This window comes from Onychomys torridus, chromosome 1 (assembly GCF_903995425.1).
Source record: "Onychomys torridus chromosome 1, mOncTor1.1, whole genome shotgun sequence".
NCBI lineage: Eukaryota > Metazoa > Chordata > Mammalia > Rodentia > Cricetidae > Onychomys > Onychomys torridus.
In genome coordinates, this window is record NC_050443.1 from 28,199,991 (window position 1) to 28,227,727 (window position 27,737).

Consider the following 27,737-nt stretch of genomic DNA (forward strand, 5'->3'; position numbering starts at 1 on the left):
CACTGGAAGGCATTATTTGGAGACTACCTCTCCCCTAATTAGCCTCAGGCTACAACAGAATTCTGGGATTCTTCTTTCTTTAAAGAAAAGCATTATGGAGGCTGGAGAGATGGCTCAGCGGTTAAGAGTACTGGCTACTGAGGAGCCAGGTTCGAGTCCCAGCATCCACATGGCAGTTCACAATTGTCTGGGACTCCAGTTCCAGGGGATCAGACATACATAAAGGCAAAAAACACCAATTCATATAAAATAAAAATAATTAAAAGAAAACTTATGGAACATTTCACAAATTTTTGTGTCATCCTTGAGCAGGGGCCATGCTAATCTTCTCTGTGTAGATCTAGTTACAGTATATGTGCTGCCAAAGAAAGCACCTTCTGGACTTTCTTTTTTAAGATTTATTTATTTATATGTACTTAGTGCTCTGCCTACACACCAGAAGAGGAACCAGATCTCATTATAGATGGTGTGAGCCACCACGTGGTTGCTGGGAATTGAACTCAGGACCTTTGGAAGAGCAGCCAGTGAACCATCTCTTTGGCCCTTCTGAACTTTCTTAACGAAGGTTGCAGGAGAAAATTAAGCCCTACCATCCACTCATGGAATAAAAGGATTTCTCTAGTTATGTAGCCTTGAAAGCGGAGAGGCAGCTACTCAAACCATCTCCTGTTTGCATGGTTCAGATGAGAAAGCCTAGTTGAGAATGGCTAGTTGATTCTGTTCATAGTTTTGTTTGTTTTTGATTTTTCAATACTAAAGACTGGATCTGGAGCCTTCTGAATGCTAGGCAGAGGTTTTATCACTGAGCCACATCTCTACCCCCTCACTAGTGAATTCTAGACCAGTACTCTGTTGCTCAGCCATACCCTTTTTTAATTTTAAAAATATTTTTAAATTTCATGTCTGGATATTTTGTGTGTACAAACCTATATGTATGTGCAACACCTGTGTACAATGCCTAAGGAGGCCAGAAGAGGGCATAATATTATGGAATTGAAGTTACACAAGATGGTGAGCTACCTGATCTGGTAGTGGGATCCAAATTTGGGTTCTCTAGAAGAGTACCAAATGCTCTTCATAGCTAAGCTGTCTGTCTAGCCCCTGTCTGGCTGTTATGAAGCAATGTCTCACTATGGAGCCCAGGCTGGAACTTATAACCATCTTGCCCCAGCCTTGCTACAAGCTGTAAAAATGTATAAAGTAGGATTTCAGCTGATTATGACAAAGCTAATACCTGGAAGAAGCCCAGGGCCTTCCAGAGGTCAAGCTGAGGCTCAAGGAGCCTTGGTGATATTTGGCTTTTGATTATTAGCAGTTTCTGCTATGAGTTTCTTGTGTGCTATTGTAGCTTTTCCATCATTTATTAGGCACCATTTCCCCTCTACTACTGGAATATTTAGATAACCTTGTGTTCTGACAGCTATGCACAGCCAGAACCCCAGTTCAAGCCTCCCTGTAATTACTGTCATCTGGCCAGGACCATCCCTGGAGGGACAAAACCTCTGTGCTCTCTAAGAACAAACTTAAGCATCCAAGGCCAAATGAAACAATATCTGTCTTTTAGGTCAGGAGGATAGCTTTATTTCTTGTGCAATTTAGGGTGAGACCCTCCTTTCTTACAGCCTTACCAATAGACTCCTAATTTCTTACCTAACCACTTCTAGGAATGTAGATTGAGCACATAAATTCCCTTCTTGACTAACTGATCATTAGCTCTCAGTTGACCTCCTCCTTTACCACTCCCATTTTGGGTGGTAAAAGAAAGCTTGATGGTCACTGCCTGAGGAAAATTCTTACCTACCCTTATGACCCTGTAAGAATTCAAGCCTGGTGATCTTGCTCTGCCAGAGGATTGCTATTGCTTGGGTTTATAACTGAACACCTCAGAGACTTGGGAAGGACTTAGAGGTATAAGGAGACAGAGAGGAAGATAGGACTGGAGAACTTGAGGACAAGATGGAAGATGAGGAAGAGTCAGATGGGAAAGTACTAGATGGGTAAGAACGAGATGAGAAGGACCTAGATGAGGCAGAATTAAGATGAGAGAATTAAGATAGAACTTAGAGGGGACAGCAGATAATGAAGAGACAAATCAGGCAAGAGAGGAGCTAGGCTTGAGTACAGAACTGTAGCTGTGTAGACAGGATCTTATCCCAGAGGAATAAAGTACATGGACAAAGAGCTTGGTGTTCTTAGATTCATTTCCTGAAAATATTTCTCACGGTTCGTAGTTTCTCTTCTGATCCCCTGGGAAGTATATTATTAAGGCTGGTCCTATAATAATATACAAGACAGCCTCCCAAGCAATGAGATTACAGGTATACCCCACTACACCCAGTCCAATGAGCTCATCTTTTTTAAAGATTTTTATTAATTCTTAAAATTATGTGTATCAATGGGCAATGGTGCCACATGCCTTTAATCCCAGCATTCTGTGAGTTCAAGGACAGCCTGATCTACATAGCTAGTTGCAGGAGAGTCAGGGCTACACAGAGAAACCCTGTCTTGAAAACAAAACAAAAATTATGTGAATGTGCCACATGTATGTGGGTACCTTCATGTATGAAGCAGTCATTCATTCATTGAACTATGTCAAGACTGAACTCCACTGGACCATTCTGCTTCTGTGTGTGAGTAGGTGCATGGGTGTGCTAGAGATATTGGACCTCTTCAAGCTAGAGTTACAGATAGTTGTGTGGGTTCTGGGAACTGAACTCCAGTCCTCTGGGAGAACAGTATGCAATCTTAACTCCTGAGCCATTTTTTCCAGCCCCTTAATGCTAATGTTCTAATGTAGAAGAGAAAAATTGTTTGCCTATATGAGGGGAGCTCTCCATGGACGTTCATGTCTTACCCATGCCCCATCCTCCCATGGCAGGAAGAGATCATTCCAACAGCCCACCACATGCATAGCTTTCCCACAAATCACCTCTCTGTCATTCAAGATGTCATTTATGATAGATTTCAAATTCTTCCACTCATGAATAAGTCTAGGTGAGGGCAAAGTCTTAGAAACTTTCCAGTTCTTCTTAGTCATCTTGGAGTATAGAACCTGGGAAAGATGAGAACATCTGGCAAAAGGCTGGAAATTAAGGGAACTGAGAAAAACAGATAAGTTACAGAGGGAGGAACAAGTATTTATCAATGGGAAAACTCCTCTGTTTAAATGTATTCATTTTATGTGTATGAGCATTTTGTCTCCAAGTATGTATGTGCACCACATGCATGCCTGTATCTGGGAGAGGTCAGAAAGGGAACCAGATTCCCTGGAACTGGGGTTACAAATGGCTGTGATCTGCCATGTGGGTGCTGATAATCCAACCTGGGTTCTCTTCAACAGTTACAAATGAGGCTGGGAGCTGTGGCACATGCCTTTAATCTCATTTAATCCCATTAATTGGGAGACAGAGGCAAGCAGATTTCTGTAAGTTTGAGGACAGCCTGGTCTACAAAATGGCTTCCAGGACAGCCAGAGCTACACAGTGAGATCCTGTCTTGAAACAACAAGAAAAAATCAAATCAAGGATGTGAATTTCCCTTTCTTCCCCACCCCCACCCTTGCCTAAGACAGGGTCTTACTATGTAGCCCTGACTGGTCTAGAACTCACTATGTAGACCAGGCTGGCCTTAAACTCATGGAGACCTACCTGTCTCTGCTTCCTGAGTGCTGTGAGCTGTGATTAGATGCATGAGCCACCACGTCTGGGGGAAAAAAAAGTTGGTTTTTGCCAACTAAAGCAATTCAAAAACTAAAGTCAGATAATGAAAATCAAAAGGTTTGCTGGGTGGTGGTGGCCCACGCCTTTAATCCTAGCACCCAGGAGGCAGAGGCAGGGGGATCTCTGTGAGTTCGAGGCCAGCCTGGTCTACAGAGTGAGTTCCAGGACAGCCAGGGCAGTTACACAGAGAAACCCTGTCTCGAAACAAAAACAAAAACAAAAACAAAAACAAAAACAAAAATAAAACGAGAGAGAGAGAGAGAGAGAGAGAGAGAGAGAGAGAGAGAGAGGAAAGAAAATCGAAAGGCTTTACAATTAAAATTTTAAATGCATTGTAAAACCAGTGTTCTGGTACTATGAAAGGGCCGTACTGAAATCAAGAGAGAATGAGAGATGAAACAGAAGTGGAGTCCCACAAATTTACATTTATATCCTCCGGTTCTGCCACTTCTCTGTTTCTTTTTCCTTTGGATTTCTCAGACCCAATAGTCCTATCTTACAGAGAGCAGACATTGTCATGATCTCAGCAGGACCAATGCCATTCATCACACTTCCTCCTAGCTGTTTCTAATAGCATACAATACCGTAGGCTTCCCATTCCCTCTCCATTCCCTCCACACCTTCCCCATCCAGAGGACTACATACCCTTAATTCAAGAGACAGACTCCACTTACAGGTTTCCACAGAAGGTGAGTCACCAGCTCCAACATCATAATGCATTGGACTCTCCAAGCCCCCTCCCCCAACCCACACATCTGTGGGGTTCACTGACAGCACCAACTTCCCTAAGAACCTGAAACTTGCCCAGCGAATGTGCCAGTGCTGGGAGGCATGGAAACAGGGAAAAGGATGAGTTTAAGAAGTCTGCATTACATTGCAGCAGAATGGAGGCAGATTAGGAGTAGCCTTTCATGACGGGATTTCTGAGGGCTAGTCTTGGGAGTCTTACAGTCTGATGAGAGACCTGTGTGGAGGTAGGGGCAAGACCTTGCATGATTAAACTTTGTGTTTACATGCCTGGACGCTGTTCTAAAGGCTTGAGTGTGCAGCATTACCTAACTGCCTTAAGGTAAGGCTGATAAAATAATTAACTCCAAATTTTAGATACTAGGACCCAGCTTGTTCTAAAAAGAAACCAAGGGCTTAGGTCTGAGATGTAGCTTAGTTGGTAGAGTGCTTCCCTAGCACAATCGAAGCCCTGGGTTTGATGGCGTACCAGACACGGTGGTGTACATCAGTAATCACAGTACTCGGGAGGTGAAGAAGTTCTTCGTCCTCTGCTATTTCGGAAGTTCTAGGCCAACCCAGGATACAAAACCAAAACAAAACAAAACCAAGACCCAAACAAACAAAAACACCACAACTAACAGAACAAACAAAAAAAAACCACCCAGAATTGCAGGGTTTTTCCCCCTCCCTGAAGTTAAATATTAATTGGTTGCCCTACATTTTTACTTGCTAACCTATTTCAGCCACATCTCCTTCCTTTCCCAGGAAAAGAAGACCCTGCCACACAATAAGAGGCAGGGCCAGGGAGAAAGACGCGAGGCATGGCAAAGTCAGAGTACATGCATGGATGGGAAACGCAGGCCTTTATGACAGAGGCCCTGCATCAGCCGCCTGCGTGTAAGGGAGGGGCTCTCTGTGATTATCAGGGGTTTCTATGCTGCCCTTTGTCGTGTTAACCCTGGAACCAAGCTTAGAGGAGCTACAGTCAAATGTAGCATAGAGAGCAGGACGGGTACCCACGTTTCTCCCTACTTCAAAAGCCCAAATGGATAGGCGTGGAAGATAAATGAGAGGGAGCCTCAAGTTCGCCTCATGGTCCTCCATCCTCTGGCCTAGGGATGCAGGGCGGGAGTAAACTCGTGTTCTCCGGGATGGGCTTGGAGTGGTGATGGTGTGAGGTTAGCCCAGATCAATCACATCTGGTCCATCCTATGTCTCATGTTCTGCAAAAACCTCATTCCTGACAACTTGGGCAGACAGACCGCAAGACAGGGTTGCTACCACCTGATAGAAAGTTTGTGACACCCATCTATCACGCGTGCATGTAGCATGAGGGTAGGTTAGGCCACGAAAGGCGCTGGGGCGGGGGGGGGGGGGGGGGACAGCAGATGCGCATGCCCGTGCCGGCAGGAGGCGGAGCTATTTCCTTTGGAGGTTTCGGAGGTCCCCCAGCTGACTGCCAGCTCATGGAGGCTCCACTCCTTCCTCCTGCGTGGGGCTTTCAACCTGCCACAGGGCTGTCCTTCAGCCTCTGGCTTGGGAACCGTACTCTGAAACCATGGAACTATGTAGGTGTGACAGCACCGAGGATGGGTGCCTGCACTCCCTTTAGTGGCGTGCTGCAAGAAGACTAGATTCCACTATGTTGAAATTTCTTTCAGGTACTATCCCTCCCAAGTTCTGGAGTTTCTCCCATTACTGGTTTAACCTTTAGCCAGTGTTCCTTGGTGTCAGAGGTGGTAGTATTAAAGGTCCCATCCTCCTGGACGGGGGGCACATGCATTTTTTTTTTTTTAAATCCCAGCACTCGAGAGGCAGAAACAGGTGGATCCTTGGTTTTGAGGCCAGCCTGGTCTACATGGTAGTTCTAGGCCATCCAGTACTACATAATGAGACTCTATATTAAAAATGAAATTCCTATCTTACCTTGAGTATGTATTAGATTGAGCAGTTCCCCCACTATGGCAGCTACACACCATTTTTAATTCCTCCTTCATCTTGTTGACTATCATTTCTAGCAGAACTAAAAATAATTATAGTCTGCCTTGAATTTCTCTTGTCTGGATCTCAGTTTATCTCCACCTCAGACTTTAAAACCTATTACTGTACAAGAATACTAATTATCGGAATATGTTTTTCAAACTAAAGGGAAAAAAGGTTACCTGTAATCACCATGCTTAAAAATAATAATAATTTATCACTTTTGTTATTATTACAGGGTCTCCCTATGTGTTCTGGCTGTTCTGGAATTTCCTCTGTAGACCAGGCTGGCCTCAAACTCATAGAGACCTGCCTGCCTCTGCCTCCTGACTTCTGGGATTAGTGGCATTCAGCACCACGCATGGCTGGCCTAACCATCCTAAATTTAATGATTGAGTTGTTTTCTCAACCTGCTAGGAGCCAGTGACACAAAGGATCATTTCCCTTATTCCTTTATATAATTTTTACTTACTCTTCATGACATCATCTTAGCTTTCTTTTTGTTTTCTGAGACAGTGTCTCTATGTAGTCCTGGCTGTCCTGGAACTGGCTATGTATACCAAGACAGAGATCTCCTGTCTGACTCCCAGGTGCTGGGACTAAAGGCGTGCACCACCATGTCTGGCTTCTTGCTTTCCTCTGAACCCCATGACTTGTTCCTTCTCAGTCTCATGTCCTGCTTCCTTCAGTTCTGTTTCACCTCTCACTGTCTGAACTGTCAGTCTTCAATCCCTGTTCTTCTTTCCACCACATTCCCCTGGTCATCTCATCCAGTCTTATAAACCCTACATACCCTTGATAGTCACATTTAACTCCAGTCCAAATGTGTCTCTGGATTGCAGGCCTGTGGTTTTCATTCCCTCCTAGGCTAGCTTGTTTGCTGACAACTTGACACAAGCTAGAGCCATCCAGGAAGAAGGAACCGCAGTTGAGAAAATGCTTCTATCAAGTTAGCCTATAGGCAAGTCTACGGGGGCATTTTCTTTTTTGATGGTTGATGTTGAGAAATGGGTTTATTTCATTTTAGAGTTTACAGTCCATCATGAAGGGAAGGCAAGGCAGGAACTCAGGGCAGGAACCTGAATGCAAGACCTGCAGCAGAGGCCACGAGCAATGCTGCTTGCTGGCTTGCTCAGCCTGCTTTCATAAACAACCCAGGACCAACTGCCCAGAGGTGGCACCTCCCACAGTGGTGTGCCCCCCCACATCAATCATTAATCAAGAACATGCTCGATAGATTTGCCTACAGGTCAGTCTGATGGAGGCATTTTCTCAGTTGAGGTTCTTTTCTTCCTGGATGACTAGCTTGATTCAGGTTGTCAAAAAACTAACCTGCACACTTTCCTTCCAGAACTGTTCTCTTTCTAATTTCAGTTCAGAAATCTGCCATCAAAAACCCACACCAAGGACGTACCCACACACATGCATATTCCAAATAAAAATTAATGGGCTGGAGAGATGGCTCAGCCAGGAAAGGCTAGGCTCACAACCTTAAATAAATTATATATATGGCAAAGAGGGCTGGAGAGATGGCTTAGGAGTTAAGAACACTGGCTGCTCTTTGAGAGGTCCTGGTTCAATTCCCAGCAACCACATGGTGGCTCACAGCCACCTATAATAGGATCTGATGCCTTCTTCTGGCGTGCAGGTATACATACAGAGCACTCACACATAAAATATAAATACAAATTTTAAAAATATATGGCAGAGAATAGCTGAAGAAGAAGAAGACACCTGTAGTGGTTTCAGTGAGAATGCCCCCATAGGCTAATATATTTTAATGCTTAGTTATCAGGGAGTGGAACTCTTCAAAAGAATTATAAGGATTAAGAGGTGTGGCCTTATTGGATGAAGTGCATCATTGGGGGGAGCGCTTTGAGGCTTCAAAAGCCTGTGCCAGGCCCAGTGTGTCTCTCTCTGCTGCCTGTGGATCAGAATACAAAGCTCTCAGCTCTAGGACCATGCCTGCATGCATGCCACCATGCTCCCCACCATGACTAAGCCTCTGGAACTATAAGCAACCCTCCAATTAAATGCATTCTCTTCTAAGTTGCCTTGGTCATGGTGTCTCTTCACAGCAACAGAACACTGACTAAGACAACACCCAACATTAACCCCTGTCTTCCACACATGTACATGTGCACATGAGCACACATGAACAAGTATACTCACCAAAAAAAGAATGGGCATTGGACTAGGTGTGGTCATGCCTAATCTGAAACACTTGGAAGGTAGAGGTAAGAGGATCACCACAAGATCAACTCCAGTCTGGTCTACAGAGTGAGATCTAGGCCAGTCAGGGTTAAGAGTGAAATCCTGGAGCTGGGGAGCTGGCTTAGTGGTTAAGAGAATGCCCTGTTCCTCCAGAGGACACGAGTTCAATTCCCAGCAATCACACTGGATGGTTCACAACCACTTGAAACTCTAGCTCCAGGTTAGATCCTCTGTGGGTACCTGTATTCATGTGCACATACTTGCACTTAAAATATATAGTAATAATTTTTTTTTGTTTTTCTGTGTAGCCCTAGCTGTCCTGGAACTCACTCTATAGCCTTGAACTCAGAGATCTGCCTGCCTCTGCCTCCCAGTATGCTGGGATTGGGATTAAAAGTATATATATATATATATATATTGGGGGGGGGAGCTAAGGATATCGAACTCAGGGCCTTGTGCTTGCTAGGCAAGTGCTCTACCACTGAGCTAAATCCCCAACCCCTAAATATATTTTTAAAAAGAATGTCATGTGACAAAAATAATCTCCCCCCCCCTTTTGGGGATTGTGAGATTGTGTCTCAAACAAAAACAAAACAAAAATACAGAATAGGAAGTAGGCCTGGATCATTTACTTAAGCACCAAGTTGAAGACCAGCTATTCTCAACCTTCCTAATGCTGTGACCCCTCAATACAGTTCCTCACGTTGTGGTGATCCACAAGCATAAAATTATTTTTATTGCTACTTGATTACTGTAATTTTGCAACTGTTATGAAATGTAAATGTCTGTGTTTTCTGATGGTCTTGGATGACCCCTGTGAAATGGTTGTTCAAGCCCAAAAGGGTCGTGACCTACAGATTGAGAACCACTGTTGTAGAAGGTCACCAGAGTGGGTCATCCTCCTTTGCTCTGTGTCAGTGTGAGTCAGTGACTCCCAAACTCACCAGACTGGGGTATTTCAGACCACAGGAGGATGGGAAGAGTTCTTTGCCTGGGACATCATAGAGTTGTGCTTAGGCAGTGGTCCTACTTTGGCTGTGAGTGGTATCTGTAAGCCATAGGGAATGGGGACTGCTGGGACAGACCTTGCTCTGTTCTCTGTATGATGACTATGACTTGAAGTTCCTTGGAAAAGCCACACCTGGGTTGAAGATTGTGGTGACTGGTTTCCTTGTTTCCGAGAACTTCTGTAATTGTGGGCAATTGGAATACTGCAGCTTCTGAGTCAAGATTGTTTTGAGCTCTCTTTAGTCCTCCTAATAGCCATTTCACCCATCTCTGTCAAAACTAACATCCTATTTGACTGTCATGTGAACCTTTCAGATTAACTCAGCAGATGTATTGGTTATTTTTCCAATGCTGTGATAAAACACCACAACCAAGGCAGCTTACAGAAGGGAGGGTTTATTTGGGGCTTACCTTTCCAGAGGGGTAGGAGTCCATCTCCATCATAGTGAGGACTATGGCAGCAGGCAGGTAGGCATGGCGCTAGAGCACCTGAGAGTTCACATCTGGACCCACAAACAGGAAGCAGAGAGAACATCCTAGGGATGGTGTGAGACTTTTGTAGCAGGAATCTTAAAGTTACTTATTAATGAAAACAAACCTGAGGCCAGTTATTGGGGTGAATGCTGGAAGATCAGAGATACAGAACAAGCCACAGCTTCCTCACCTTGCCTGTTCCTCAGCTAGTCTTGTTTCCTCAGACTGCAAGCTTCTGAGTCCTCATCCAGAATGGGTCTCAGCTGAACTGTGCTGCTCCAAAGCCTTAAAAGCTTAACCAGCCAAAATGCTAAACCAGCCAAATGCTTCTTGTGTCTGGTCCTCACGCCTTATATAATCTTTCTCTTTCTGCCCCTACTCCCTGGGATTAAAGTCTCACTTTCTGGGATTAAAGGCGTGTGTCACTATGCCTGGCTGTTTCCAATGTGGCCTTGAACTCACAGAGATCCGCCTGGTTCTGCCTCCTAAGTGCTGGGATTAAAGGCGTGTGCTACCACTGCCTAGCCTCATGTTTAATATTGTGGCCGTCCTGTTCTCTGACCTCAGATAAGTTTATTTTGGGGAACATACAATATTTCGGGGAACATAATACCACCACAGACTTTGGAAACGTTAAGCCTGCCCCCACTGACATACCTCCAACAAGGTCATACCTCCTGATCCTTCCCAAACAGCTACCAATTGGGGACCAGTTATTCAAATGCCTAAGACTAATGGGGGGATCTTATTCAAACTACCAAGCCAAAAGCTAAGAATGCCGTCAGGCAGTGCTGAGATCTAGAGCAGTTTTCTCTATCTATAACCTGCCTACCTGGAGCAATGTGATTGGTTAAATCCATCAAGTTTTGATGATCTTTGTTCTGAGGCTCTGAAAGTTCATGTCACCACTCCCACGGTGGAACATGCCATTCAAGGCAAGCCAGCCAGGCCACAGTCATTCATGTTGGGCTCAAACAAATCGTATATTACGCCCTTTTGGGTGAGAGTTGTGATTTTGCATTAATCATTTGATGCAAAACATGAGGCCACAAGAATGTTTATCCAAGAACTCACCTATATTGGTACCTGGTACCAGCATGGGCCTTTTGGTCACAGCTATCTTTATTACCTTGTCTGGTGGATGATGGTGAATATTGTTAACCAGAAGTTTTAGAATAAAAGCCTAAGTTGTGATAACCTCAGCAAACTAGTCTTGGCCATTCATCTCCAACATGTCAATTAAAAAGGCAATATTAAAAACAGAAAAAAAGATGTATTCCATGTGGGTACATTGGGAAGAGAAATAGAGGGTAGAAGCAACTGCTACCCTCTCCCATGTCCACTTTGAGGATACTGATTAGAGGTTTACTTACAACAGCAGCAACAAATACTTCAGAATTTAGCCAATAAACTTGTGAAATGTGTGTGTCTGTAAATTTTTAGACGTATTTATTTTATGTGTGAGTGTTTTTCCTGCATGCAGGAATTCGTAGCAAGTGCAGACCTGGAGAAGAGAGTCCAGTACCCTAGAACTGTAGTTGTAGCCACTGTATAGGAGCCTACATGCACATAGACATGCACATAGCACCTACACAAATAACCCCAATGCCTATACCTCTAGAGACATCTCTTGACGCTACACTCTGGCTTAGAAGCCCCAGAGATCAGCCTGTCTCCACCTCTCCAGTGCTAGGATCACGAGCATGTACCTAGCTTTTGTGTGTGTAGTATTCTGAGAATCAAGCCCAGGCCGTGGCAAGCACTATTGACTGAGCTATCTCATCAGCTCAGGTGTATGCATTGGAGTAAGACTTTTGGGACAGGCTAAGTTTGCTTAAAGTAGCAAATATATTCCTTAGAAAAGGGTTTAAGCTAAAAATTGAGATATACAAACAAAAAGACGAAGGAACTTTTGTTATTGTTGTTTGGTTCTTGAGGCAGGGTCTCTCTGTGTAACAGCCCTGGCTGTCCTAGAACTCACTCTGTAGACAAGGCTGGCCTTGAATCAGAGATCCACCTGCCTCTGCCTCCCAAATGCTGGGATTAAAGGTGTTCACCACCATGCCCAGCACATGGAATTTCTAACCTAACAGTCTATATACCTTAATACCCCATATTTCACTGGGTATGACAGAGCACACCTGTAATCCCAACGTTTGGGAGGCAGAGGTAGGAAGATGGCTATAAATTCAAGGCACTCTGGGCCTACAATAGTAATCTGATTGAAGGACTTCATAATTAATGGCTTTGACAACAATTTCTCTCTCCTGAAGACCTACTTTCTTATATACTCATTCATTCATTCATTCATTCATATATATAAAATAATTACATATATATAATATATATTTATAAAATTTCATATAGCCCAGGCTGGTCTGGAACTGACTGAAGCTGAGGATGCCCTTGAACTCCTCCTGACTCTGCACCTCTCAAGTTCTGGTAGTATAGGTATATCCCCCACCCCAACATTCACCAGTATCAAGCCCTAAAGGTGAATCTTCCTAGTACTGTGGGAAATGAGCCTCTGCATGCACAAAATGTGATTCTAGACCAACCAGGGAAACCAAACTGAAGCGTCCTGGGAAAGCCACGCCCATATTGAAGATTCTGTAGATTGATTGGCTAGAGCTTCTATGATTAAAGAGAGATGAAATGTTGTGGGTCAAAAGCCAAAATTGCGTTGGGCTACTTTTAGTCTGTTATTTATTTGCTTGCTTATTTTATTTATTTGTTTGTTTGTTTGTTTGTTTGTTTGTTTGTTTATAAGACAGGGTCTCACTATGTATCCCTGGTTGGTCTGTAACTCATAGAGATCTGTCTGCTTCTGCCTCCTGAGTGCTGGGATTGAAGGCATGTGCCACCTACCACATTGACTTAATCTGCTTTAACAGAAAGATTTTAAATATTTGTGTGTACATCTGCCATGTGGGTACTGGCAGCCAGCTAAAAGAATGTGTTGGATTCTCAGGAGCTGGTGCTACAGTTGGTTGTGAGCAATCTGATTTGTGTTCTGAGAACTGAACCCAGATCCTTTGGGAGAGCAGGGCACTCTTGACTGCTGAGCCATCTCCTAGGCCCTATCTTTAGACTACTTCACAGCCATTTTTTCATCCATTTTTGACTTCCCTTTTTGAATTCCCTTTTGACTGACAGATAAACCATTTATTTGTTTGTTCGTTTGTTTGTTTGTTTATTGGTTTTGAGACAGAGTTTCTCTGTGTAGCTTTGTGCCTTTCCTGGAGCTCACTTGGAAGCCCAGGCTGGCCTTGAATTCATAGAGATCTGCCTGCCCCTGCCTCCCGAGTGCTGGGATTGAAGTCGTGCACCACCACCACCCGGCTAGATAAACTCTTTAGAGTGTATTAAATCAACAGATCACTATCTTCCACAAGCCAAAAGCTAAGAATGCCAGCACATAGTGTCTTAGAGTTTCTATTTCTGTGAAGAGACACCATGACCACAGCAACTCTTATAAAGGAAAACATTTAATTGGGGCTGGCTTACAGTTTCAGAGGTTTAGTCCATTATTGTCATGGTGGGAAGCATGGCCGCATGCAGGCAGACATGGTGCTGGAGAGGTAGCTGGGAGTTTTACATCTTTATCCAAAGGCAACAGGAAGTGAATTGTGTCCTGCACTGGGCATGGCTTGAGCTTACGAGACCTCAAAGCCCACCACTAGAGTAACACACTTTCTTCCTGTGGGCCAAGCATTCAAACACATGAGTCTATGGGGGTCATACCTATTCAAACCACCACACATTGCAATGAAACCTATAGCAGAGTTTTCTCTGCTTTGCAGTTCCTCACGTACCTGCTTCTCCCTACAATGTGTTGGGTAATTGCATTGTTTTATAGCCATCTTTATTCTGTGACTATAAAGGTTCATGTAACTGCTTCCACAATGACACATGTAACTCAGGGAAACCTGAATCCATGTTCCCAGGCCATGGCATTTATTTGGCTCAAGATAAATTATCTCTCATTCCCTTTGAAACAAGAGTAATTTTTTTAGATGTAATTCTGAACAGTCTTATTAAATAAGAAACAGAGCCAAATGCAGAGTTAAAAGCCCAAGAGGTCAGAATACTAGCAAATAGCCTTTAGCTTACCAGCCGCTGCCATCCTTACCCTGAGAAAGAGAGCAAGAGCCATGTTTTTATATCAACAGTTAAAAATGTTTTAACCAGTGCTTGGCTTTCCTTGGCAACCCCATTACCAAGACACGGTAGGCAGCAACATTTGGATTTCTACCCCTGGTTGTTGACATAGTATCTTTGGTGCCCTTTTTCCACCTCCAGCATTGATATCAATGCTACAGCATGGGTGAGTTTGGAAAACTTACACTGTGTGAAAGAAGAAGGTTCTAGAGGGTCACATATATGAACCCCTGTATGTGCAATTTTGAGAATAGACACACACATGGATACAGAAGATGGTTTAGTGGTTTCCTGTTGTAACAGGTCCCCAGATCTTAGCATAACTGACTCCATGATGGAAGTGCCATTCAGGTTGTAAAACTCAGCATGTAGACAGCATCACCTGGCAAAAATGAAAACAAAAACTAAATCCATCAAAGTCCACAGTCCTGTAAGTCTCTAAATGTACTAACCTTGCCTTTTAGCTTCTGTAGTTCTGTTTCTGGATAACTGTTTTGTTAAATGAAGTATGTCAACCCAGGATATGGTTTTGGTGCTTAAAAGTTCATACTGAAGAAAGCTCAGTGCTACACTGGGATCCCCAATACCCAGTGTAGTCTCCAGCCAGCAAATAAAGACTTTCTATTGACTTAAACCCATGTCCAAGCAAACTTCTCTGGTGGATATCCGTCAACATTTCTGGAGGTCCCACCAGGATCCCAGAGACCAGACCTCAAGACATGGGGTGGGGATGGGGTCTCAGAACCCCTTGGAGCAAGGAAGAGTGCAGTGATAAGGGAACTCCTGGGGGTGCACAACCTGAGATGTTCCAGGTGCCCAGGGGCCCCTTTGATCAGATGCTGTCTAAAGCTTCAGAGGGGCCTGACAACTTCATCCCAAAAGGAAACAAAGTAGAAAGCCATCTGGTCACCTCCAGCGGTAAATCTGGTTAAGGCGCCTTCTGTCGAGCGCTTAGGAGAGGTCAGACGCGGCTACTGATCCAGTGTCTGGCCCCATGTGAGATGTCACTGGATCCCGCTGTCTGTTCAGGTGTATGACATGTGGTGGCCACCCTGGTTGTCTGTACTGTGTCTCTGTGTGTGTGTGTGTCTGTGTCTTTCTATGTGTTTCTGTAAGTTTTGTTTCCCTGTATTGATCAGTGGCTTTCTCTGGTGTGATAACCCCCAGCTTAAGAATTGTGCCCAACTCCTGTTGGGTACCCAAATCCTTTTGGCTCTGCCAGGTCACAGAGAGGTGAAGGAAAACCAGGAACAGCAGCGCTTGCTTGTTTTGCTTTTTTCCCCCCCTTTTTAAAGGTTTATTTATTATGTATACAGCATGTATGACTGCAGGTCAGAAGAGGGCACCAGATTTCATTACAGATGGTTGTGAGCCACCATGTGGTCACAGGGAATTGAACTCAGGACCTCTGGAAGAGCAGTCAGTGCTCTTAACCACTGAGCCATCTCTCCAGCCCTTGTTTTGCTTTTTAGTTGCTTGACTCCTGCTCAGGGTCAGGGTTGGTCCCTGTGAGGAGGTGGGGAGGGCTGGGCCTCTCACCCAGGCCCCTCCCATCTAAGCTGAGCACACAGGGAGGGGGAAATCGTCCTCCAGGTGAGCGAGCATCCCTCCACTCCCTGCCTGCTCTAAGCAGCCCCAGGGAACGGGGAAAGTTCTCCTGTGCTGTTTCTGAAAGAAAAGAGAAAGTGCCACTCCTTTCTCTTTCATGATTTATGTCACTCTTTTAACCAATGAGCCATAAAACCCACCATTCTCTTAAAACAAAACAAAACAAAACACCTATGGGCTGGACACGGGGATCGCTGTCAGACAATGCAGCCTGGACAGAATGGATTCTCCCTTCTGACCAACACTGAGCAAGGAGACTTTAAACAACCTTTGTTAGGTCCTTTATAAAGGATTAAAGACAGATACAGTATGATCCTAATTAGTCTTATCAATAAAAACCAAAAGTCAAAAATCAGGGTAATAATCTGAAAGATCAGAGAAGCAGAGCAGCAGCCATTAGAGACTTCTTACCTCTATGAATCCTCAGAGGAAAGGGGGGCCGAGATCCTGTCTCCACCCACCTTATATTCCTGTCTCCACCTCCTGATTGTGCTGGGATCAAAGGTGTGAGCCTCCCAAGTGCTGGGACTAAAGGTGTGAGCCTCCCAAGTGCTGGGACTAAAGGTGTGAGCCTCCCAAGTGCTGGGACTAAAGGTGTGAGCCTCCCAAGTGCTGGGACTAAAGGTGTGAGCCTCCCAAGTGCTGGGACTAAAGGTGTGAGCCTCCCAAGAGCTGGGACTAAAGGTGTGAGCCTCCCAAGTGCTGGGACTAAAGGTGTGAGCCTCCCAAGTTCTGGGACTAAAGGTGTGAGCCATCACCACTTGGCTTCTATGGTTAACTAGTGGCTAGCTCCACCCTCTGATCTCCAGACAAGCTTTATTTGTCAGAACATAAACAAAATATCACACAACAGGTACTAAAAAGATTTCCTTTGAGCCATGTGGGAGGCAGAGACAGGTGGAGCTCTGAGTTCGAGGTCAGCCTGGTCTACAGAGCGAGTTCCAGGACAGACTCCAAAGCTACAGAGAAATCAATCCTTTCTCAAGTCACTACGGGCCCTTCAGTCCTCCATACAGACTATTCACTAAACCGAGAGATCCAGTTTCCCCTTGTTCCAGTCCAGTGATACTGTCTGGGTCACGCAGGTAGCCAAAGGGGCACCGGAACCAATTTGAAAAGGACTCGAGTTGATTCTCTCCACTCCTATGGCTGTGAAGGTAGCTGGCACTACGCCATGGATCTATCACATGCAGGTCAAAAAAACGAGTCACAGATGCTGCCAAATGGACTGTCTCCAGACCACAGACTCATTGCAATTAAGGTTTCATTGAGGCCCCCAGGCCCTTCCACTTTCTGCCCTTCTAACCTCTCCTGAAACTTGTGATTGATATGAAGACTGGGTTATGGTCCAACCCCCACAGCCCTCAGGCCTGGACCTGGGAACTGAGGAAGACAGATACAGGGAAGGTATCAGCTCAGACCAGCAACCTATACTCCATCTTGACCTTTACTTACTAATGCCCACTATAAGTGTCTGGTTTTATTGGAAAAAGAAAAGATGTGGGAGTTTATCTTTTGAGATAGGAATACAGAGTTTACAAGTCTCTGTATGCCCTGTGGCTGGGCCTCTAGATGCCAGGAACAAAGGAGTTTCCATTGTAAAAACTGAAGATTTATAAAACTGAGGCTTAGCATGGTAGCACACACCTTTAATCCCAGCACTTGAGAGTCAGAGGCAGGTGGATCTTTGTGAGTTCAAGGCTAGCCTGGTCTACAAAACAAGTTCCAGGGGGGTAGGGGGGAAAAAATAAGTTCCAGGACAGCTAAGGCTGTTACAGAGAAACCCAGTCTCAAAAGAACAAAAACAAAACAAAACAAAACAAAACAACAACAACAACAACAACAACAATAATAATAAATAAAACTGAGGCTTCCTGAAAAATTCCTTTAAAATATTCTGGCCTTTGGGAAACAGGAAAAACCTGGCAAATCAGACTCTATGCCACAGAAAGGGACCCTGAGGATAGAGTTAATCATTCCCAGTCAAAAATTGGCCAGGATTGCTGGTTATGCTTAGACACCTGGCCCCTGCACAGCATAGGATAGGAACTAACCAGACTGTCAGCTGTCAGCCCATTGACTGACAAAACTCTCTGTGACTGGGGACAGCCCAAATCTATGTTAAAGAACTTACAAGGGGCTGAAACTTGTCTAATACCCAAAACCTTTAACCTACACACTTCTCCCTATTCTGATACCCGCTGTTCTGCCTTGTGGATTAATTCATGTGGATAACAATATCACTGGGCCCCTGAGACTGCTTGGTGGGCATGCACTCATGGTTTGACTAAATGTGCCTCTTCTCACGCTTTCCAAACTGAGTAGATGGTTGACCAGGACCTCGAGGTATTAGAACAATGGTTAGATTCCCTTGCAGAAATGATCCTACAAACTTGGAGAGGCTTAGACTTACTTCTCATGAGATAAAGGAAACTATGTATGGCTTTGAAGAAGAAAAAAAAAACCCTGTTGTTTCTATGATAATTGATCAAGGGTAATTTTTAAAATCGTGTCATGGTGAGAGAGGGAGAGAGAGAGAGAGACAGAGAGAGACACACACACACACAGAGACACACACACAGAGACAGACAGACAGAGAGAGAGAGACAGACAGAGAGAGAGGGAGAGAGACACACACACAGAGAGAGACACACACACAGAGACAGACAGAGAGAGAGGGAGAGAGAGGGAGAGGGAGAGAGAGAGAGGGAGAGACGAGACAGACACACACAGAGACAGACAGACAGAGAGAGAGACACACACACAGAGAGAGAGAGACACACACACACAGAGAGACACACACACAGAGACAGACAGACAGAGAGAGGGAGAGAGAGACACACAGAGAGAGAGACACACACACAGAGACAGACAGACAGAGAGAGAGAGAGAGACACACACACAGAGAGAGAGACACACACACAGAGACAGACAGACAGAGAGAGAGAGAGACACACACACACACACAGACACACACACAGAGACAGACAGACAGACAGACAGACAGAGGGTGGGCTCTGCCATCAGCACTGGCTGGCCTGTAATTCTCACTCTAATTGCATTAACAGCAGGACCCTGCATCTTAAACGACTTGGCCAATTATGTATCAGTTCAGTGAAATTAAGGGTCCTTAGACCAACTACATCTCTGTAGAGCAGGGTGAGTCCATGATTTAACTCATTCACTAAGACCAGTGGGGAATGTAACAGGTCCAAAGACCTTAACACAACTGACTCCATGGTGGAAGTGCCATCCAAACCGTAAAACTCAGCACACAGACAGCACCACTGGCCAACATGAAAACAAAGACCTAATCCATCAAAGGCCATAGTTCTAGGAAAGTCTCTAAATACACTAACCTTGCTTTTTGGCTTCTGTAGTTCTGCTTCTGACTTACTGGTCTTGTTGAATGAAGTATGTCAAAGTATGGCTTTTGTACTCAAGAGCTCACCCTATGAAAAACTCAGGGCTCCTCTGGTGCTCCTCCCAAGCACCCAGAGTAGCTAATAAAGACTTTCTAGTGGCTTAAACCCATGTCTGAGCAATCTTCTCTTGTGAAATAATCTTCTTTTGTACACTGTGAAGATGTGTTATTCTGGTTGGTTTAATAAAAAGCTGAACAGTCAATAGCTAGGCAGGATTTCCAGGCACAAAGGATGCTGGGAAGAAGGGAGGAGACACCAGGGGACCCAGAGCAAGCATCATGGGCGTTACAAAGTAAAGGTAACAGAGCCACATAAAAGAATGTAGATTAAAAGATATGGGTTAATTTAAGTAATAAGAGCTAGTTAGAAATAAGCCTAAACTACTGGCCAAGCTTTCATAATAAGTCTCCATGATTTGGGAGCTGGCTGGAGGGACAGAAAAAGACTCTACAGTCTTCTTTGCTGAATACCCTACAACACTATGACTGGGAATGATGGCGTGCCCAGGCTGGCCCCAAACTCCCAATACTTCATCTTGTCTCGGTCTCTCGGGTGCTTGGAATACAGATGTAAGTCACAATGCTCACCTGTTTTGTTCATCATCTTAGATGGTTTGTAGAAGAATGATATACTATTGTCTTTGGCCACAATTCTAGAAATAGAATTATTTATCAGCTCCATTCACTGAACTATCTGAACTTCATATTTATTAAATTTTCATCTTGTTTTAAAATACTTTCTGTTGGGCCAAGCGGCAGTGGGGCATGCCTTTAATCTCAGCACTCGAGAGGCAGGGCCAGACGGATCTCTGTGAGTTCAAGGCCAGCTTGGTCTACAAAGCGAGATCCAGGACAGACACCAATGCTACACAGAGAAACCTCGTCTTGAAAAACAAAAAAACAAAACAAAACAAAAAACCCAAAAACAAAAAAAAAGAAAAAGAAAGAAATCAGGCTGAGCAAGCCATAACATGTTGTTCTTCCATGGTCTCTGCATCAGGTCCTGCCCTGACTTTCTTTCATGATGGACTGCGAGCCATCTGTAAGGTGAAATACACCCTCCCCTCCCCACGCTGCTTTTTGTCACAACCTTTATCACTGTGATAGACGGTAAACCAGTATTAAGGAGTTCCATAGAATTTGGAATCTCTTGGTTGTGTTTGTTTGTTTATCACTTTGTTCAAGGTTGAAACCAGCACCAAGCCCAGACCTTTCAATGACAGGTTTTCCAGCAAGGCTGCATTCACTTAGGGTGATTGATGACTGAACAAGATAACGCTGATGAAAGTTAGCATCCCAGCTCCAATGGCGTAAGGCCTGCTACCTCAGAACAAATCCTCAGTAGGAGAGGAAAAGCAAACACTGAGGCCTATGCCACCCCCCCTACCGTGTCTACTCAATGTGTCCTTCCAAGTGAGGGCCCCATCAGCCCATCTAGACATGATGTTAGAGATAGTCTGGTCTCTACACTGTGCATTTTCCAGGGAACTGGTTTCGGCTAACAGTTTCACAAGTAGGTATTGTCAAGGGCAAGGTGAAGCGTGGGTACCCTGAGCGCCAGGTCAGTTCTGGTGGTGTCTGCCCTGCCCTGCTTTCCTCATAATCTCTCCTCTTGGCCTGCTTAGTGACGCCCTTTGAGCTGGTCTCCGAGCATGTTTCAGGCATCCTGAGTTCAGTCCTATTGGCTGTTCTTTGTTCTCCAGTGACTGAATCCTGTGGTACCGTTGTTTTGAAAACACCATAAAGAAAAACTGACTTTGTTAGCCTTCTGTTGGGATTTCCAGACTTCCTCCATTTGAACTACATGGCACCTGAAACTTGGGTCAGTCTTGGGGACTTCGGAGGGCTGCTGGATGAGTAGGCTGCTTTGTTGGGGACTTGGATATCTCAGAACCTTGGCTTTGTCCATCCAACCCAGAACAACTTACCTTCACGTCATGGAGGAGACACCAACAGCTGTGACTCATCTGCTGCCAAAATCTGAGAGATCAAAATATCACTCATTTCTTTCTGTGACCTTTGTTTTCCTGCTTGCCCTCACTCTGGCCTTTTTTGCCTATGCTTTCCTGATCCTGGGAAAACAGAAGCCAAAATACATTCTAGCCAAGGACAGCATAACGGTTAGAGAAGTGGACCACCTGAAAATAGTGAATGTGTCCAGGATGTGGTATTATCAGTCGAGACTACTAGTGCCCAGTAGTGGAAACATAGTCATGCTGACTCCTTGGCTGGCCCCCATTGTGTGGGACGGGACTTTCCAAATTGAAATCCTGAACCAGCAATTCCGACTCCAGAATGTCTCCATTGGGTTAGTTGTGTTTGCCACTGGAGAATATGTAGGCTTCCTTAACGTGTTCCTGGAGACCGCTGAGACATACTTCATGCAGGGACACAGGGTGAAGTACTATGTTTTCACTGATCAGCCAGCTAGTGTGCCAGTCCTGAAGCTCAATAAGGGAAGGCAGATGGTAATTCTGGAAGCCCAGGGCTCTGCCCACCCCCTGAACACATGCATCTACAGAATGCAGGTGATCAGCCATTTTTCCCAGCGGCGCTTTGCGAAGGAGGTGGATTACCTGGTCTGTGCGCACGTGAACATAATTTTCTGCCACAGCGTGGGTGTGGAGATCCTGTCTTCCTTGTTTGGCACACTACATCAACAGTTCTTTGGATTACCAAGGGAATTGTTGGCCTATGAAAGGCAGCCTCACTCACAGGCCTACATTTCTAAGGACGAGGGAGACTTTTACTACTCCAGGGCTTTCTTTGGGGGGAAGGTACTAGAGGTTTACAGGCTCACCAAGTTTTGTTACCAGGCAATGATGATGGACCAAGACGATCACATCCAGGTCTTGCAGCATGATGAAAGCTACTTGAATAAGTATCTCCTTTACAACAAGCCGACCAAGGTCCTCTCTCCTGAGTACATGTGGGATAAGGAACTTCTGAATAGACAGAGTTTTCAAGAAATGTTGCCAAATGGGGAAATACTTGTAAGAATCAGCAAATATCCCTGGAGTAATGCTGTCCAAGACTTCCTGAGAGATCCCAGACAGGGTCAGTGACAGAAACTTTCAGTCTTCTAACATGCTTCCTGAGACTAGAACCCGTTTTTACCTCTGTGGGCACAGGCTTCACATTTCCAATTGGTTGCAAAGAAATGCTCAGGAATAATTGTACCCTCACCCCACCTGACCTAGTTAGTGTTCTGTTGCTGTGATAAAATACTGACCAAAACCCAGTTGGGGTGAAAGGGTTTATTTCACCTTACAGGTTATAATACTCTACCACTGAGGGAAGCCAGGGCAGGCACTCAGGCAGGACCCTGGAGGGAAGAACTCAAGCAGAGGCCATGGAGGAGAACAGCCTGCTAGATTGCTCCCATTGGCTTGTTCAACTTTCTTTCTCATATAGCCTAGGACTACTTATCCAGAAGGCACCACCCACAGTGGGCTGGTTCCTCCCCAACAATTATCAGCTAATGAAATGCCCCACAGGAAAATCTGATGGAGATAATTCCTCAGGTGATGTCCCCTCTTCCTTAGATGACTCTGGGGTGTGTCAAATTGACAGCTGAAGCTGACTGTGACACCACCCTCAACCCCAACTTTTTCAGACACAAGGTACCCCTACCTCCAAAACACATTTAGGTGGGCTGATTTCTTAGGTTAGTCCCACATGGTCTCCTCTTAGTTAACACCCCTTCAGGTTGAATGAGACTGGTTGGTAGCCTCTTGTTCTGGGGAGAGAAGTGTCATAGACAGCACCTTTTCCAGGAGGAAGGAGGCTCTCAGTCGCATGTCGCCTGACTCTCAAGGCTGCCTCATACAGGGCCTGCTTTGGTTTTTCGCCAAAGGTTAGCTTTAAGCCAAGTAACTTCCTCTTCAAATTCTTTTTTTGTTTGTTTATTTGTTGGTTAGTTGGTTTTGGTTTTCCAAGACAGGGTTTCTCTGTGTAGCTCTGGCTGTCCTGGATCTCACTCTGTAGACCAGGCTGGCCTTGGAACTCACAGAGATCCACCTGCCTCTGCCTCCTGAGTGCTGGGATTAAAGGCGTGCGCCACCACTGCTCAGCCCTCTTCAAATCCCCTGTGACAGTAGAAGAGTTCCCTTGAATGTTTACTCAGATGTGATGCCAGATCAGGACCCTCTTTCCTCATGCCTAGCTTCTGTCCATCTCAGAACACTGTCCTGTACTGACTGACAGCAGTGAGCATGCCTGCTGATGGCTCATACTCCCTGTTCCCAGCTTCTCCATGATCCATGAGTGAATGAAGATGATTTCCATCATGATTTGGCCTTGTTGCTTCAGGCCTGTGGCACATGGAAAGCCTCTTAAACACTAGCCAGCAGGAAGCAAAGACCAAGAGAGAGGGGGCAGGGCTATGGAGACAGAATTACCCTTCAAGGGAACTTCCTCCCCAATGACCTACTTCCTCCCTCTAGGCCCTGCTTCCTAATGTCTACACCATCCTATAACAGTCCATTCCTTTGTGAATCAATCACTATAGCATCAAGACCTTCAAGATCCAGTCATTTCCCCAAAGTACCACCCTTTAATGATTGCAGCTTTGGAGACCAAGCCTGCAACACACAAGCTTTGTTGAGATGGGGTAAGGTGGGTTAAGATGGGGTATTTAAGATCTGAACTAATGCTCATCTTACTGTCTTTCAGGGTACCACGAGAGTAACAAGCTCGATAAACTTCTATGTTGAGTCCATTTGAAACTAAACTGTTGATGGAGATGAATCTTTGCAACTGATGCTTCTTCCTGTTTTGTTGTGTTTTTAAAACTATAGCTAAAACCCAGTCTTTATCACAGCAACTCTAATAAAGCAGCCGTAGCTCAGCCCTTGGTATCCAGGGTCTGTATGTTGTGTAGAGAATGCATGCCTTCTGGCCAGAGATCTTGGGGAACAGTGAAAAGTGTGGTTGCACTGAGTGTGAGGAACCAAGTCAGAGCCAGAATAATTCTCAGCCCTGCCACTGTGTATAAAGTGACATAATACAATATATGTAGTGATATATGTAATAGTCACATGGCATTTACATTCATTAACATCACATATTTGACAACATTTTCCTGTTGTTACCTGCTTCTGGCACCAATCTCCAGAGCCTAGTCATCTCCTCAAGTTTTTCTACATTCGTGGTGTGTGTGTATGTGGGTGTGCGTGTGCGCGAGTGCGCATACACATACATGATATGTACTTATAATAGCAAGATTCTACACAGGAAGTGAAAACATTCAGTATTTGTCTTTCTGAGTCTGGTTTATAAATTGATGAGATGTGGCATACACACACACACACACAATAGACATCTGCATAACCATGAAGAAGAAAGTTGTCTCATTTGCAGGAAAATGGTGAAACTAGAGAGCACACTGAAACTGGCCAGATATTTTATCTGTCCAGGGCTGTTTACTCATTTGTAATGTAGACTTCTGCATTTTAATCTTTGTTTTTTAAACTTATCTATTTTATGTGTGTGGGTGTTTTTCCTGTGTGTGTCTGTGTGCCTTTTGCATGCTGGGTGCCTGTGAGATCAGAAGAGGGCATCAGATTCCCTGGAACAGGAGTTACAGATGGTTGTGAGCTGCCATGTGGGTGCTGGGAATCAAACCTGGGTCCTCTGCAAAAGCAGCCAGTGCTCTTAACCATTAAACCATCCCTTCAACTCCATAAAGTGGGTTTTTAAAGATTATTTCTAGGAGACAGGGTCATATATATGTAGCTCGGGCTGGCCTCAAACTTGCAATGTGGGTGAGGATGACTTTGATCCTCCTATATCCACCCCCCTAGTGATGACTATTCAGGTAGATGCCACCATGGCAGTTTTATGCTGAGCTGAGGCTCAAATCCAGGGCCATGTGTATGCTAAGCAAGTACTTTATCCACTTAGTAACACATCTAGCCCAAAGTGTATATATAAAACTTCAGGCTTTAACCAAGCCCCAAACATAAAAGTAATGTGAATGGCCACAGGCAGGGAAAGGGCTTTTATTTCTCCAAAGGCCATCCCAGCAATTCAGGTGGTTCTGGAGATGGCCTAGGAGGGCTCATCTCAAGACCCAGCTATCTACTGGTGGCATTTGCCATTTTCTGCTACTTCCCGAGGAGGCTGACCCATCTGCTTAGCTCCATATCATGGCTGCTTCTGCAAAGGTGGAGTAGGAGGCGTAGGGCTAAAGCTTATTCGGCAACAAGAATAGAACTCCAGCAACTGACTCACTCTGGCAGAGTACACAGTCTAGGGGGAAAGACTTGATCCCTCTAAGACACCCTCCAAAACATTCAAGGCAAACAACTACTTTCCAGTAGGGTGTGGTTGAAAGGTAGGAACTGGGTTAGGCTTTCTCTTGCCAGGGTTTAAATGTTTCATGTCTTCTTGAGACTTTCCATTCAATGTCACCTCTAATGCATCAGATTTAGGAGGTGGGGCATTTGGGAGGTGACCATATCAAAGGGTCCACCATGGATGAGATCAAGGAAAGAACTGGAAGAAGGTAGCTGGGATTGTTATCCCCTTGTCCCAGTGCAGCATGAGTATCCTAGGCAAATGATACAGATAAAACTGTAGTAAGTTTCATCAAGAAAGTAAAAGGGAATGGGGATTGAAAGCCCAATATGGCCAGCTTTGGCAAGCATTAACGTAAGCCTAGGAACTGCAGCCATGCAGTTGGATTATCCAGAAGGTAATGGATGGTAACTGCTTTTTCAAGTATGTTTGAGAACTTGTCACCCAGACACCTAGGATAACACTGAAGGTCACTGACCTACATTTATTAACAGTAGAATGCTAGCTAAGCATTTTCATTTTCACAATCCTATTCAAGCTGGAGTAGTACCTACTTCTCAGGAGTGGCTCTGTGCAACATTTTTTGGCTTCCTGAAATTCATTTAGCCCCCTTTAAAGATACCTTAAAATTTGTGAGCCTGAACATAGCCATTATGAGACCATTAGTTCTGTTCCTTGTGAGTTGCCTTTTTTTTTTTTTTTATGGTTCTTAGTTCTTCTTTTGCAGAGCTGCCAGCTTCAGTGGTGCTGGGATCAAGAATTGTTGGGAACCAAAAGTTGGATAGCTGTGCCTTGACTTTTCTTGCTTGGATGATCTGGCATAACTGCACCCATTGAATTGCAAAAACAATCACTCCCGGAAAAACCACAAAGTGTACTTTTAGATTAAACTTCCTGGTGAATGTTTGATTGATCAGTTGTTCAAAGCATTGGACCAAAGAAACCTCTCCCTAACCCTTTTCTAATTGATTGATCAGTTGTTCAAGCACATGACTAAAGAGACCTCTCCCCAACCCTTTCCTAATTGATTGATCTGTTGCTTGAGCACTGGACCAAAGAGACCTCGTCCTGAACCCTTTTCTAACAATTTTTTCATCTCCCTCCCTTCCCCTCATATCCACCAGTATATAAGCTTGCTTCCCTTTGCAATAAATGAGACCGTGACACGACTCAGATTGTCTCTGTCTTTCTTTATGCGCCTGGTCTCCTTCCTCTCTTGCCCCCATTGGTCTTTCAGGAGGTGCCTCCTCGGGTCCGACCTAATAACCTGGCCTGCAGGATGGGTCAAAGAATAATGGGCCTCGGTGGTTCATGTTCCTGGAGTTGTGTCCATGCCAGTGGATGCCCACACGCTCCAGACGAGAATTTGACATTGCTGCTGCCATTGTTGCTGTTATAACAGTAATGACCTATTGGTGAAATTATTAAGGCCACTCCACGTAGTTAAAAGGGAGGTTTATTTTGTGGGGTAACTTACAAATGAAGGGATAGGTTGTAGGGTCTGGTAAAGGTATGGCGCAGTCTGGCGGTGTTCTCTGGAGAACTCTGCTTGGTCTACCTCCTGCGTCCAGCATCCCAGAACCAAGAGAGAGCTCTCCTCTCGATCCTGGGTCTTCCGCTTCCTCCTCCACCCCGCCTTGTGGGCATGACCATTACCAAAGCCTCAATGGGGGTTAGAACTTCCAGGCCAATGCTGGAATGGCTACCCACTACAATGACCACTGCTACTACTGTTTCTGGGATTACCATTTCATAATTGGTTACTACAGCTAGCACAGTGGAGACCCTGGCAGCAAAGTAGCTACCACAGTTAATTAATCTTTCATTCTATTGGGCATGACAAATTTAAATCAATAGTTATATACATTTTGATTGGCTTTGAAAGTTATAAATTTACAAACTCAAGTTCCATTTGCTTTTGGGATACCATCTTACAAGGACTCCAATTTGCAGTAAGGCTCGTTAAGGAAGGGAATGGCTCAGTTGCCTTTAGCCTACCGGCTATGGGTGGGTTAAGACTTCTGTTGGTCTTTTCTGTGTCGAACACACAGATTGCAAGCCCAGCACCACTTAAAGATCTTTGGAAACTGTTAACTCTGCAGCTCTCACACAATTGAGCC

At 44.8% G+C, this 27,737-nt stretch overlaps 1 protein-coding gene and 1 non-coding gene across 2 annotated transcripts; one reads left to right on the forward strand and one right to left on the reverse strand.

Annotated features, from left to right (window-relative positions):
• Positions 1–267: 267 nt before the first annotated feature.
• Positions 268–374, reverse strand: LOC118576813. Its single transcript, XR_004944023.1, has one exon. It is a non-coding gene; the product is annotated as a U6 spliceosomal RNA (small nuclear RNA).
• Positions 375–21,437: 21,063 nt separating this feature from the next.
• On the forward strand, positions 21,438–22,382 carry LOC118592789 (histo-blood group ABO system transferase-like). The gene has a single exon (XM_036201895.1). The coding sequence runs from the start codon at positions 21,480–21,482 to the stop codon at positions 22,380–22,382; it is 903 nt and encodes a 300-aa protein (XP_036057788.1). The 5' UTR covers positions 21,438–21,479.
• Positions 22,383–27,737: the final 5,355 nt, after the last annotated feature.